The 15,693-nt window shown below is 38.5% G+C and overlaps 1 protein-coding gene across 3 annotated transcripts in view; it reads right to left on the minus strand.

Annotated features, from left to right (window-relative positions):
- The window catches only part of cenpp (centromere protein P), a 100,198-nt gene extending 84,585 nt beyond the window's left edge, over positions 1-15,613 (minus strand). The window contains exons 1-6 of one of the 3 annotated variants that reach the window (XM_035904616.2): positions 15,471-15,613; positions 14,435-14,589; positions 14,206-14,360; positions 13,657-13,745; positions 9,821-9,912; positions 1,349-1,445 (exon numbers count right to left, since the gene is read on the minus strand). In XM_035904616.2, the coding sequence (XP_035760509.2) occupies positions 1,349-1,445; positions 9,821-9,912; positions 13,657-13,745; positions 14,206-14,360; positions 14,435-14,589 (588 nt within the window). In that variant the 5' untranslated portion in view covers positions 15,471-15,613. Of the gene's footprint in view, positions 1-1,348; positions 1,446-9,820; positions 9,913-13,656; positions 13,746-14,205; positions 14,361-14,434; positions 14,590-15,460 lie in introns of all 3 variants that reach the window. The other 2 variants (XM_035904619.2, XM_035904617.2) reach the window with 2 other exon arrangements.
- Positions 15,614-15,693: the final 80 nt, after the last annotated feature.

A 15,693-nucleotide genomic window follows, 5' to 3' on the forward strand; every position in this document is an offset into this window, starting at 1 on the left:
ACTGATAATAGTGAACGACAATCAGTCCTTTTGTGACAGCTGCAATGATGGCACAACCATCAACGTCAATCAGTGTTCACAGTGAGTTGACTACAAATACAAAGAACTGTGGATGAAGAAAACACCAGGGGTAAGTAACAATGTTGTGTTCGGGGCAAGTAACAGCTTGTACATTAGACAAGTGTGCATGCTCCAGCTAATGATGGTAAGTTTTTGGTCATAATAAAGTACTGGAAAGACAGAAGTCGATTTTTAATTCAAACCACTAGCACAATAAACACAAACAGCAAAACAAAAATTGCTGAACTCAGCATGTGGGTATTGGTCTATGCATGTGTGGAGAAATTTCCAACTACCTATCCACAATACCAAAAACCCAGTTAGCACTGAAATTGTATTTTGCTAATTATACCTATTGATGTGTATGACAGAAACTGCCTTGTTAATGCTATCAGCCAGAAAAAACTTTAGGATTCTTGTGCAGAGATGTATGTCAGCTCCTGTGCTTCTGTATTTTTATATGTTTATTCCTCCAAGTACATGTTTTGTCTGTGTGTGTCATAAAAGCATGGAATACATAACAGCAAAACAGTTATGGCGGGAAATTTGTTTTTCCATACAAGACCTGAAAAAATGCAAGTAAAGCAAAATAAGAGTTTGGAACACATAGACCAGTATGGAAAATGTGGGTTAATCCTCCTTCAGCTCAGCCAACTTGGCAGAACTTTGCATTCTCCAAGTGAACAGGAGAATAGGTTCCACATTGCTTGTGCAGCTTGATGTACTATTTGATATTTCATTGCTACCTCTTCAACAAAGTCCCACCCTAATATCTCATATTATCATGCTCGCACCACTTCACACCTACTGCATTAACCCATGGTATTCTACGCTTTTCATTCCTCTTCAATTGTCTATCTCTGTAGTAAGTGTCACTTTTTGGAGGTGTTGTATTTTCACTATTTTCACTTTATAAAAAATATTCTCTGAAAATCAGATAACAGAAAAAAGTCAACTCACATAGAATAAAAATGATGACCCATAATGATGAATCATCAACAGGAACATTTTTCCACCTATATCGATTCACCTAGGTATCCATATAGCCATTCTTCGTACATTCACCAAGTTTAACCTTAAGACATATGTCTCCATTAAATTTCTCTCACATTTAACCAAACCGCTCTTTATCTAGATAATCTATGTGCACTTCTTCACAATACCACTAGATGTCTACATTAGCTACTCTGTTAGCTCATGACGTACAGATGAGGTGGTTAAATTTGTTAGGTTTGTGAGGGCAAGTTTGCCGGACCGTCCATTTTGGTGCATGTGTGTTTTCACTTACTTGGAATTGTTGGAAAGTTCTGCTTCGGTCATCACATCTGTCTGAAAAAGTTCTTAAGGTCCTGAAGAATAGCAGAAGATCCCTGCTCTCCTCTACCCTGAAATTACATTGCACAGATCACTAAAGCAGTTTATTTAAGCCCCCCACCAAGTAGCCAAATGGCTCCAGCCCATGTCACATGAGTTTAACATTCATAGTTTGATTCCAAACAGGGACCTTGTGCACCTCTCTCCTTTTGATTTTTGTATGCCAATTCGCCCTTACTGGGCCAACAAAGGCAGAATGCAAAAATCATTAAGAACACTTTTTTAAGCTATCACAATCCTCAACGGTATCCAGGAAATACTGATTCAAAGTGTGCATGCATGTTAGTATGCTATTGTTTGAGAGTTTGCACTTAAAACACAGTACAAGCTTGATGGTATGGTTATTACTTTGACAAGAATTTGGTCATAAACCAGGCTAGTCACTCCATACAAATTTATTTTATGTAAGAGTAAATATCCTCCAGCAGCCTACAGATGGCTGGTTGTGGTGGTGGAGGAAAGCGGTTGCAGTGATGTCAAAGGGGGAGCAGGAAAATTTTGTAGCTTATTTAGAGTGTCAGGTTGGTTTGTTTGGTTGATGGTATGAGGAGAATGAGGCAAGTTACAACAATTGGAAATCATTACTGCCATTAATGTCTGTATAAACAATCTTGAAGAAAATAACAACTTAGCAATCCATAAGGGTTTTCTTAATGTTATAATTTTAACAACAGCACCTAAACAATTTCATGCAATAAATAAATAGAATGAACATAAAAACTATGTTGTGATTTCTCCACTGTTCTGGAAAAAGGAGACACCATTAGGGCTGGGCCATATCATACCATTCACGGTAATACGGTATAATGTTGGGCAATGATAAGAAAATGAAATATTGCGATAGAATATGGGTAAAACGCACATGCGCAGTGCCTTTGTTTTCATACGCACGTAGCGGAAAAAGCGTGGCAGCGACGCAGAATGAGAAGAGCGAAAGTGGATTGTTGAATGAAACAGATGAACCAGAATTGGTTTTTAAAATTCCTGCTAAACATCAGCAAGACTAAGGAGCTGATCGTGGACTTCACCACAAAGCAGGCGAGGAATTACAAACCCCTCATCATCAGTGGCACGCCAGTGGAGAGAGTGGACAGTTTCCGATACCTGGGTGTCCACATCACTCAGGACCTGTCATGGTCCTGCCACATCAACACCCAGGTTAAGAAAGCCCGCCAGCGTCTCTTATTCCTCAGAAGACTTAGAGACTTCCATCTGCCACTGAAGGTGCTCAAGAACTTCTACTGCTGCACCATCGAGAGCGTCCTGACGGCAAACATCTGCACCTGGTTTGGGAACAGCACCAAGCAGGACAGACGAGATCTGCAAAGAGTGGTGCGCTCAGCCGAACGCATCATTCAATCAGAGTTCCCTGACCTGCTGTCCATCTACACCAAGCGGTGCAAGTCCAAAGCTAAGAAGATTATGATGGACCTCTCCCATCCCAACAATGGACTCTTCTCACTGTTGAGGTCTGGGAAGCGCTTCCGCTCCCTTAAGGCCAAAACAGAGAGAATGAGGAGGAGCTTCTTCCCCCAGGCTATTCGGGCCCTGAACCAGGTGTAGGACTGGACTCTCCCACACACATCACTATAAGACTGGACTCTCACACACATCACATCACCACACATTTCCTATAATTTATAATCTTTATAATCTCTTTCTGCTGTTTGCACATTTTTATTTATTTTTTTATTTTTATTTTTATTTTTACTGTAAATTCTTAAGTTAATTTGTATATTTTGTAGTAAATTGTAAATACTGTAAAACTTTTTTCTGTCATTTAATGGTCGGGCATTGTACAGCTACAAGCATTTCACCCCCATGTCATACTGTGTATGGTTGTGTGTGTGTGACAAATAAAATTTGAATTTGAATTTGAAAAATGCTGCAACTTCAGTGGTGTGGACCTGGTTTAGCTTTCGTCCGTCAGATACACAACAAAGCACTATTTTTGGTAGCGCATGCTAGCGGGCCGTCGTTATTACAGTGTTTTTTGGAAAATACGGCACACTTAAAATCAATCCTTTGATTTTTCTGAAAATCGAGAGTGCCCCTTATAATCCCGTGTGCCTTATGTATGAATTCTGGTTGTGTTTACTGACCTCGAAACAATTTTATGTGGTACACGGTGGTCGAAAACCAGTTGAATGATTTAGTACGACTTTGCTAAGCTACGAACCCGCACCGCTTGATGGATTGCCGGAGCATTACGGCTATTGTAGGCAGGAGCCTCGCGGAGTGATACGTACTGTGCTTCAACATAATATCACCGTATTGTGTGTGTATAATATATTATATATAATATAATAAATATATTATGCTGAGGATATGTCGGCCAATTTCCACTGGAAATGCCTTTTGGTTAAACTGTGAGCAAGGAATTTGCACTTGCAATGTTAAATTTTTATATAACTTTAATGCACATAAAAGCTGAAGGTTTAAGTGAATGGGTTTTTTGGTTTTTTTTGCACTAATAAGGTTGTGGAGTTGTAAAGTGTTTTGTCTAGTGTCAATTATATCGTCAGTTATATCGTTATTGCAAATTTTCAAATGTATATCGTGATAAATATTTTTGGTCATATCGCCCAGCTCTAGACACCATATTGACCGGAATAAAAGTGAAAGTTGCAATCGATTAAAATATACAATTATAAGTTCAGATATTGCTGGAGAGTTTGCAAGTTTTATTTGCAGACTTCAAGTTGTTACCATTTGTTTTGAGCCTGTTTATGCCAAAGTTAATCAGTAGTAAAATTGTTTTATGAGGCCGGTTTAGCCTGTAGCAGCTTGTAAAGGCTCAGGTAAGACATTCTTCTGCCATGAAATACATTCATAACACCAAACACTTCCTTCTAAATATATCACCTAACTAATTGGGAAACCTCTTAAAAGCCCTGAGAATATGTTTTTTCAACAAGATAAACCTTTAAACAAATAAGGGAGTCCTGACAGATCCATTTAAATGACTGTTGTCAAATTATTATAACTTATATAGGTAAAAACAGGTTTTAGAAAGCTGTCTTGGTGATTAATCTTAATTGTAATTTAAATATACTTTGAATACTTGAATACATATAGAAATACATTGTCTAAAGAGGTAGTTTGCAAAAAAAAAAAAGCCTACTTCTATATAATGTGTTGTATGTCATAACAGAAATGGCAAAAAAAAAAGTATTTGTTTTGGTCTGTCTGAGTGAAACTGGGACATTCAGTTAAAGGATTTCCAGAGTTTTCCATGGGGGCCCGGGGCTAGACGGCAGCCGGGTTAAATTTCCAGATGATGTTATTCCACACAGACCTGATGGAAACATGGCAGCACCCTGCCATATAATGGAGGAGGACCAGAAAGACAGAGAGAGGAAAAGAGAGGGAGAATGGGAGCAATGCCTAGTTTGACTGATTTAGTCCTACTGCTTCTGAAGAATCTATAAAATATTCTGTGTACACTGGTAGTAAAGCCAATCAGCTTGCTATCAAGTAAGATCTGGAAGGAAAAAACAAAAAACAAACCATACTGGGAGGATATGGTTGGGGTCATCACCGATCCTGACTTGGACTTACAGGATTAATAATGCAAAGTTCTCCAAATTACTGGATGCATTTTGTACAAAAAGATGTACACGTGACATAACAGTTGCTGCACCTTTAAAGCAACAGCTGTTGAAAAAAACAAATCTGTCTTTGAGAGGCATATCTGATGAATATCTCCTGCTCCTATAATGACCTCAACACAGTGTGCACAATTTCCTGACACTATCAGTCTGACAAGTTAAACTGCACTTCAGAAAACTGACAGCCTGACGGTGTTTCCCCCACTGGAGGCTAGAAGTCAAAACAGTTCATAAATAAGCTGGCCTGGATCTCCACACAACAAACATCCATAAAAGAGTCTGTCTGATGTAATCTTCTTTAAATCCAGTCCTTTAAATCTATCCCAGACTGCAGAACACCAACAGTGTTTCACATCAGTTACCCCCGAAAACAAAGAAACCTCTCGGTTTTGAAGACGCCAAGATATTACATAGCAAATTTATTTAAACTTGACTTAAAAGCCTGAAACAGTTGTATTGTAACCTGCTGTACAGCTGCCAACACATAACCTCACCTGCCTGAAAGTTGCTCACAATACAGATACAAAATTACTCATTATAAGCTAATAATGACAATCCGCAGCATCTTTCTCACCTTCAGCACTTTTTACAGCCTTGAGTAACTGCAGAGATTCTATATTGCACTGTGAATACTATCAAAACATGGGTGGCCACAGAAAAGTGCTGTGCTACTTTTAATACTAACAGAGTTAAGAGATCACTTCACCGAGCCAGTGGGACAAATGTGAAAACAATATATGTGCGCTGGTTTAATACAATGAACAAAGGTCCTACTGTCAGTATTTATCTTCAACAGTTCAGACCACATTGACTTTACAAAGATTATCCATCTGATTTGGATAGACTCTCTCTCTCACACACACTCACACAGAGAGAGAGAGAGAGAGAGAGAGAGAGAGTGTGTTTCTGACAAGGCACCAGTGTCTTGAATCATTATCTCAAGTATTTTTCCATCTGTTGTTTGCCAAATTCTTCAGACTGGGCCACACAATCCAGATGTGGTCTGGCCTCAGATATAGAGCAAATCAGACTTCTGCTCTTTGCTGCTGATTCACTGACAGACCAGGCGCTTTCTGGCAGATTGCGGTCATAGGGACAGAAAATGCACCTGGGTATATAAAAACCACATTTAGTCTATAATCCACAAACAAAGAGAACATCAGTTTGATTTTACAGCAGAAAACTGCTCGTCTGCACAGAAAAATACTATAATATACAGTCATGTGAGAAAATGAGGACACCCTTTGAAAGCCTGTATACTTAAAATATATTTGGAGATGTGGATATTTAATATAAATTTTAATGATACTGAGGGATCCAAATAATATAACTAAACAATTAAAAAATAAGAAAAGCCTTTTTAAAACTTTATGTGAAATGTAATTTTAAAAGATTGCAATTTCTGGTGAAGAATAAATTAGGACACCCCCACATATTATCCCACTTAAAATGGTTAAAATCACACACACAGGTGTATCTTGTCAGGTGCACATGATCAGTACATCATTAACCAGGATTTTAAAGGAGCCTTGCCCTATTTAAACCTCAGATTTAGTTTGGTGTGCTCCTGACTGTTGAAGTGTTGAAGTGAACGCCATGGTGAGATATAAAGAGCTGTCTGATGCCCTCAGAAAGAAGATTGTGGCTGCTTATGAGTCTGGTAAGGGATTTAAAAAGATCTCAAAAAAATTGGACATCAGCCATTCCACCACCATCGATTGTTTACAAGTGGAGGACATTCAAAACAACTGCCACCATGCTCAGGTCTGGCCGTCCAAGCAAATTCTCCCCAAGAGCAGATCGCAAGATGCTCAAAGAAGTCATCCAAAATCCTAAAATGTCATCATGGGAACTACAGCAGGCTCTGGCTACTGTCGATGTGAAAGTGCATCACTCTACTATCAGAAAAAGACAACACAAGTTTGACTTTCATGGGAGGTGTGCAAGGAGGAAACCTTGGCTCTCTAAGAGAAACATTAAGGCCAGACTGAAGTTTGCCAGAGCGAACGTAGACAAAGACTATGACTTCTGGAATAATGTTCTTTAGACAGATGAGTCTAAAATTGAATTATTTGGACACCAGAACAGTAGACATCCATAGTCCTGGAATGGCCAAGTCAAAGCCCTGATCTTAATCCTATCGAGATGCTCTGGGGTGACTTGAAACGGGCTGTACATGCAAGAAAACCCTCAAACATCACACAGCTGAGAGAATTCTGTGTTGAGGAGTGGGGCAAACTTTCTTCTGATCGATGTCAGAGACTGGTAAAAGGCTACAAAAGGCATCTCGCTGAAGTTATATCAGCCAAAGGCGGCAACACTAGGTTATTAGGGGGTAGGGTGTCCTAACCTTTTCCTCCATTAAAATGCACCACTTTGGTGCACGCTACAATAATCTAGTTCACTCAGAGCACAGCAGGAGATTCAATGGAATTAAAAAAGAAATGAAGAAATTTACTGTTGGATTTATGAAATGTGTGCACCAGCCTATTTGTTCTTACCAACTTGTGTATAAACAAATATCTGCATACCCGTTTCTTTCAAGATGAAGTAGAGAAAGTGGTGGAATTGGTTTAAATCACAAGGTTAAAAACTACCTTGTGACTACATTTACAATTTTGCTTTGCTTACATGCAATTATATTTTTTATTTATTTGATTGCAATTCTGTACATATGGTGGCTTATGGTGTTTAGGAAAACAATCAATAATCTAAGAAATACTAAGATATAATAATAAAAATATTTAATATTACTATTAGTAGTACTTTTTAAAAAAAAAAATTATATTGATTGTATATTGTATATTGTACTCATTTTAAAGACTTGTGTTTGAAATTTCCTAACAGAGCCAGGCCATCATTTGTGGTAAATGGCAATCGGACTGGTTCTATAACACTTTTCTACTCTTTTTCTACTTGACTGTGTACTTAAAGCACTTTATATACCACGTCTCATTCACCCACACAACATTCACACTCATGAATGCATGGGAAGCAATTTTGAGTTCTGTATCTTGCTTAAGGGCACTTTGGTATTTGCAGACTGGAACAGTGAGATATTTGAACCACAACCACCTGCCTGCCCACCAAAATCCTCTAAATTTGTTTGTAGAGTACGAACAAATTCAGGCATGAACATACTAATAAATCCTGATTTGTTCATGAAATATCCATGCGCTTGATTTACGCACAAATACGTGCGTAGGCACTGTTAATAACTTGTCATTTACTTACTAGCTATAGTTTTTAAAGAAACATGCACTTCTCTTGTTAAACACACAAGCAAAACCAAAAGTTTCACTAGACCATGGTGTCAAAGCTTTTCCACAGTCCATAATAGCTTCTCTTCACTGGCCTACTGTTAAATCCTGAACTTAAATTCTGCATGATCAAGCCCTGTCATATATTAACAGTATTAGATTATTCCAAAAAAGCACTTAGCTTCAGACTACAGGTTTACTTGTGGTTCCTAGAGTTTCTAAAAGTAGACTGGGCGGCAGAGCTTTTAGGTATCAGGTTCATTTCCTGTGGAACCAGCTCCCAGTTTGGATTTGAGAGAGACACTATGTATACTTTTAAGATTAGGTTAAAAGCTTTCTTTTATGATAAAGCTTACAGTAAGGGCTATACCAGATAACCCAAGACCATCTCTTAGTTATGTTGCAATAGATTTTGGTTGCTGGGTGCTTCCAATGATGCACTGAGTATTTCTTCTTCACTCAACAATTTTCTTTCCATGTGTTTAATCATCACTATTGCATTTAGAGGTTTAAACCAGCCCTCCCTGAGCCTGGTTCTGCTAGACGTTTCTTCCTGTTAAAAGGTTTCTCCTTTACCATCAGGGAAGCACTTGGTGACAGTGGGATTCTTAGGGTGTTCCCTCTAATATTGTTGGGTCTTCACCCTACAATATAAACCTGAACTTCTCAGCTTGTAGAAGACAATAAGGGTGGAACATTACTTAAAGACAAGAAGAAACCTTATTAAAGGTTAAATGGGGATTCTAGACAGAAATATAATTTGCAACCCAGTGGGTTTGATAGCAATTAACATTTCTTTCTTGCTGTGTATAAAAAGCACCTGCAGGGGAAAAACAGTGACTAAAGCTCCAAGCATCACTGAGTAAACCTATAATAAGACCAGATTCAGCTCAGATACATTGGACAGTCACAGCAGGAAAAGAGTGGGTGTAATTAATATTATAGATGGCTCTGCTCCATTTACAGGTGTTTGTGCCAGTATGCAACACACCTAGAGGAATCCAGCCTTTATAAATGTAATGAGTAACACCTGTGCTTGAGTTCGTCTTTGGAAAGGCTTGCCATTTGTGAGACCAAGAATGAGTAAGTGTGAGTGAGAAGGTTCGGCCTGAAGAGAGATGTTTGCTGTGTGATAATTTCATCTACTTTAATAAGCACTTCAGTTAAATTATACAGGCAGCTTCATTCTGACAGGGATAACAACCAATATTAAACATGTGGAGCTGGAACAGACAGACAGACAGAGTGTAAATAAATGAGAAACTGACCACAGTAATTGGCCAAAGGTATAGAAGTTAAGGAACATGTGTATTTAGCATGTCTATTTAGACCTAATTTTTCATCCATTACATTACTTTTTCTGTCACTTTCTATGTGACCAACCAAATGTCTGTCCAAAAACATGCCACTTACTCAATATTTAAATGATTCTTCATGTTTTGCTCTTCCTGAAGTGAACAGCTCTGCCTTTGAGTACAGTTCTTTAGAACACAGGTTAACTGTTAATTCATTCACCTTGACAAGAAGCTGCTGAAGTTTTGCAGGTCACTTGAATCGAGCACCACATTCAGATCGCCAATGGTCCTCTTTGATCTCTCACTGTCCTGCTGGAAATAACACACAATCCATTATTCAGTTACAGCACAATAAGTCACTTTATTTACAGTGACCAGTTTCACCCATCTGTGTTGCTCTGCTTTAAATACTTTGTCAGATTAAGAGAATGTCATGCTGACATGTCATGCATGACCCTTCGGATTTCACTATTGTCCAATTATAAGAACTCACAAAAGCAAAGCAAAACAATACAACAGAAGTGACTGAACTCAAATCTCCTCTTGAATTTTAATCTTTATTATATAATTATTCTTGAGTTAAACTGGTTTCATTTCTCTTACAGATTCAAACAGCTGAGTAAGCATTTACAGTTCAGTGTCTGGACTATATATATTATATTATATAACTGATATATAATCAGTCAAGTTTCTAAGCTATACCATATCTTTTCATCATCGTTAATGTGATCAGGAGCAAAATGTGGGTAATAAACAATGGGCAGATGAGTGGTGACACATAGTAGCTTAACAAATTAAGCCTGTTTTTCAGTTCTCTGAATGTGAGAAACAAAACAAAACTGATCATTTAGCCTTATTAAGTTGGGGAAAATATTTTCAGGAAAAGCCAAGGGCCCAGTTGATGCTCGAAAGAAATAGTTCAGAGCATCCACAATCCATAATGTGTATTATTTTTACTCACCTGTTTGTATTTTAACTAAATAGACAAGAAAACCTTGCTTTTTATCTAACCTTTGCTAAATTTCTAAATGTTTTACAGAGTTAGGCTAGCCATTTCACCCCACCCCACCAGCCTTCATGCTGAACTTGGCTTCGACTAAACAGCTCTTTCTCTGTGTTAATGAAAAAGGTGTTTTTTAAATATATATATATAGTGTTGTACGCCACACTGTTGTACGCCACACTGTTGTACGCCACACTGTTGTACGCCACACTGAAGGGATTGAACTACCAGAAGGCAACATTGCAGACATAGAGGACAGTTACAAGTACCTGGGGATCCCGCAGGCGAATGGGAACCATGAAGAAGCCGCTAGGAAAGCTGCAACCACCAAGTACCTGCAGAGGGTCAGGCAAGTCCTGAGGAGTCAGTTGAACGGTAAGAACAAGATCCGGGCCATCAATACGTAAGCCCTGCCCATGATCAGGTACCCTGCTGGGGTAATAGGCTGGCCAAAGGAGGAGATAGAAGCCACTGACATAAAGACAAGAAAGCTCCTTACCATGCATGGAGGGTTTCACCCCAAGTCCAGCACCCTGAGGCTGTACGCTAAGCGGAAGGAAGGGGGCCGGGGACTGGTGAGTGTCAGCACCACAGTCCAGGATGAGACAACGAACATCCAAGAATACATCACGAAGATGGCCCCAACTGACAGTGTGCTCAGTGAATACCTCAGGCAGCAGAAACCCAAGAAAGAAGAGGGAGACGAGGAACCATCATGGAAGGACAGGCCCCTGCACGGTATGTACCACCGGCAGATAGAGGAGGTGGCTGATATCCAGAAATCCTACCAGTGGCTGGACAAAGCTGGACTGAAAGATAGCACAGAGGCACTAATCATGGCAGCACAAGAACAAGCTCTGAGTACAAGATCCATAGAGGCTGGGGTCTATCACACCAGGCAAGACCCCAGGTGCAGGCTGTGTAAAGATGCCCCAGAGACAATCCAGCACATAACAGCAGGGTGCAAGATGCTAGCAGGCAAGGCATACATGGAACGCCATAACCAAGTGGCCGGCATAGTGTACAGGAACATCTGTGCCGAGTATAACCTGGAAGTCCCGAGGTCAAAATGGGAAATGCCCCCAAGAGTGGTGGAGAATGACCGAGCTAAGATCCTGTGGGACTTACAGATGCAGACGGACAAAATGGTGGTGGCTAACCAACCGGACATAGTGGTGGTAGACAAACAGAAGAAGACGGCCGTAGTGATCGATGTAGCGGTTCCGAATGACAGCAATATCAGGAAGAAGGAACACGAGAAGCTGGAGAAATACCAAGGGCTCAGAGAAGAGCTCGAGAGGATGTGGAGGGTGAAGGTAATGGTGGTCCCTGTGGTAATCGGAGCACTAGGTGCAGTGACTCTTAGGCTAGGCGAGTGGCTCCAGCAGATCCCGGGAATAACATCGGAGATCTCTGTCCAGAAGAGCGCAGTCCTGGGAACAGCTAAGATACTACGCTCATGATTGGTTTCAATGTGTTACAACAAACAAAACAATTTAAGGTTACTGGAAGTTGTGCTAGTCCACATTAAGGTGCAATAAAAAGGTCAGTAAACATTAAACTACAATTAAGGGTAAGAAGAGACGGTTTCAAATCAACAAAACAATTACTATTCTCATTAAAACAAGTTAAAACCCTTTGGATAATTGTAATTTTAATAACATTTTGTGAGCCATGCAGGAGAAAAGCTTTAAATAAAACCATCTGCTTGCTTTAATAGTCAGTGCAGCTAGAATTAAAACCAGAAAATAAACAATTAAAGTCTTTACTGAGTTACTTATGTCTCTTTACTGAGTTACTTATGTCAAAAGGTATGGGTAAAATCTGCATCTTAAATGACTTCACGAAACAGCTTATATACATTATCCCTAAAGCCCAGCTTCACTGGTGGCCAAATGAGCTCAAATTAAAACCAGAAGACTTCTGGACCAACATGAAGCTGGTTTATTGGTCATTATACTGCACAATAAATTTAAAATTACTGTTAACTTTACATTTACACTATTAGCTGATGTTGAATTGTCTTCTTTTTTTTATGTGACAGTCAAAAACGGGATTCTAACAAGCCTAAATATGAGGTAGGATATAAAACTTCAGAACTTTTTTGTTACAGATACAAATGTAGCCTGAAAGAGCTCCAAGTGCTGAAAGTTGTCCTCATGTGTTCGGTTACGTTCACAATTTTAAAAATAAATATATACCTGATTTAGCCATTTTTGCAAGTTTCAAATCATTTAGGAGGATACTGTGTTCAGGCACCTGGAGCCTTTTAAAACATGTTAACATTTCCCAGGTAAGCTACTGGTGAATATCATAATCATAGTTTTATTAATGTTACTCAATATCAGACATCATCACAAGAATTGTAAAACAACACCACTCATCAGTGAAACACTAAGGCACATGGCTTTGTCACCCTCTGCTGGCTGGACACAGCACTCCAGAAATAATTCAGTATGGTTTTTGTCTCTGAGAATGTTTATATACTTTATTTTCTACTTTAGTTAAAGATTGAAACAAGTTTCATCTGTCGCAGATTAAAGTGGAGTAAAATTAAGACAACATCAGTCTTTGTCTGATCAAAACCTTAAACAGATTGTGCATAAGACAAGTAGAGATGCATGTTAATAATAATAGCCTATAACAATAACAACTAATAATCTATACAGTCCCAAGCTAAAGCCACGATTTTAGTTAATTTTTAAAATAATAAGTTTTATTAAGACTGAGATTTTGAGTATTTGAGCCAACATATCTACAACATGCAGACTCAACTGGACTTAAAGACCAAGTCTAGGTCACAGTGACAGCTACATATATGGTTACACAATAATAATAATAATAATAACAATAACAACAATAATAACAATAATAATAACAATAATAGGTTAAAAAGCAGAAAATCAGACACTAGATGGGTTAGAAATATGGACACAAAATAAAATAAGCTGAAAAGTACTTGCAAAAATCAAAGCAAGAGTTCGATGAACAGTTTCAGACCGGAGGAAAACCACAATCCATAAACAAGAACGGAAGGAAACATAACAACTCACCTTGATCTCGGAAAGCTGAAACTCGACCTGGAAGACCAGTTCAGAGCAGTTACCCGACAAAGAGAGCTGCTGAACCAGCTTTCTGCCACCTAACATACACAAATGCAGTTATTTTTAGATCTATCATTTCATACCAAAATCCACTGAAGGGACCTTAAAGCCTACAGTGCATTGTGTTCCAAAAGAATGTTGTTCATGCATTATTTACATTCATGGTAGAAGCCTGTCTTTTTTGGCATACAGTCACATATAAGTTTTTGATCAGTGTCAATCATGTAGGCACAAACCAAATAAATATTGTTTAGCTCATCAAAACCTTGCAGATAATGGGAAAAAACAAACAAAAATACAAACAAAAACCAATCAAACAACAAAAAATAAAATAAAAATACATTATATACTAAACTAAACCGGGAACAAATTAAAACACTAAATGACATAAATAATTAAAATGCATCAGATTTATATTCTAATGGAATCTTAATCTTCTATTTAATACATAACAGGTCAGATGGCAGTGAAGACTGTGGTTTGAGACCCTGCTCTTACTGTTTTGTAGAGTCTTTGTGGTGCAGCTGTTCAAAGTGATGCCATTAATTTCTGTCTGCAGTTTCACATCCTCCTCCAGCTCCTCCAGCTCCTCTTTGAGTCTGGACATCACCATCTCCTTCCCTGCTTCTTGTCTCTGCCCGCACATGAACACTCTGTGAAGCCAAATAATTTATGATGTAAAGCTGTAGACAGATTTCGCAAAATGCAGAACAAAAATTAAACTCACAGAGCATTTTCCATTTGTTGGCTGTAGTGGAACGTTATGTCCTTATTGATTTCCTGTTTTTGGTGCTGCAGCGATTCAACTTCAGCTTGAAGACGCTCGATCTCAGACTCAAGCACCTTCACCTCCTCGGTGTTATCATCACTCATCTTCTCCATCTTGAAGGATAAAAATCAAATGATTTAGTTAAAACAAAGACACGCATATTCGTTTGCAAGCACAACTTTATAACTTATAAAAAAGTATCAATTTGAAATTTACAGATTAAAACCACAAATCTAAAAGAAAAGAAAGAAAAAAAATTGTACTTAGAGGAATTACATATTTTCAATCTGAAAAGTTGGATCAACTTCATTATATTACAGACATTGCTAATTTTCATTTAATATCAGTTAATAATCTAACCAACCAATAATTTTATACTAATTATTGGATGCAATAAAGAAATGGTTTTGACTCTAACAGAGAATCACTGTTTTACCACAAACAACCCTACTTTCCTTCTCTTAACTCTCTCGTCATGGGTGCTTGTTCCAGTTTAGGTTAATCCAGCTTTGCAGAGTGAAGTGATAGGAATCCATGACGCTTGGACTAATAGGGTAGCTTTCCATTTGAATTCAAAATTAATCTCTCTTTATTTGACACTGGTGAAACTCCTTATTTTATCCTCTCCCTTTCAATTAACTTTAGTCAGACTAACGAATTTACTGAAACGGTGAAAAGTGAACACGGCACCACTGAAGAGGTGCTTTTTCGAGACTTTTCAACTATAAACGCACTCCATAGCCTTGCTAATAGTCTAAAGTAAGAAAAAACGTGTCAAAGTGGTTACGCTTTCATTAGTTGAACCAGTAAATCCCGGCTAACGAGACACTATAACAATAACAACAACGTTAACAACAACGGACAAACTGTCGAGCTAACTTTCCACAAATGTTTCCGTTGTGAAGAAGAAGTGTTTTTAACAATTCACAGTTCTATGTCAGTAGCTGAAATAAAAGAGTTCTGCCATTATTAAGTAATGATTACCTGTATTTACCTGTTTGTTTTCCGTTTCTTAGCAGATGGAACCGAGCACTTCGGAAGCTCGCGCCCTCTGGATTCTACCACTTTTCTAAAATCCGAGGGGGGAAGAAATTGCCTCCTTGAATAACAGTCACGCCAGCACTATGGGTCTGTTAAAACAAATACTACTGTTGTATACATGTTTGCATTTTAAAGTACATATAAGTGTTTTATCATCGCAAATGAGCCACAAAATC

The sequence above is a fragment of the Neolamprologus brichardi genome, chromosome 5 (assembly GCF_056152115.1).
Source record: "Neolamprologus brichardi isolate AB-2024 chromosome 5, ASM5615211v1, whole genome shotgun sequence".
Lineage (NCBI taxonomy): Eukaryota > Metazoa > Chordata > Actinopteri > Cichliformes > Cichlidae > Neolamprologus > Neolamprologus brichardi.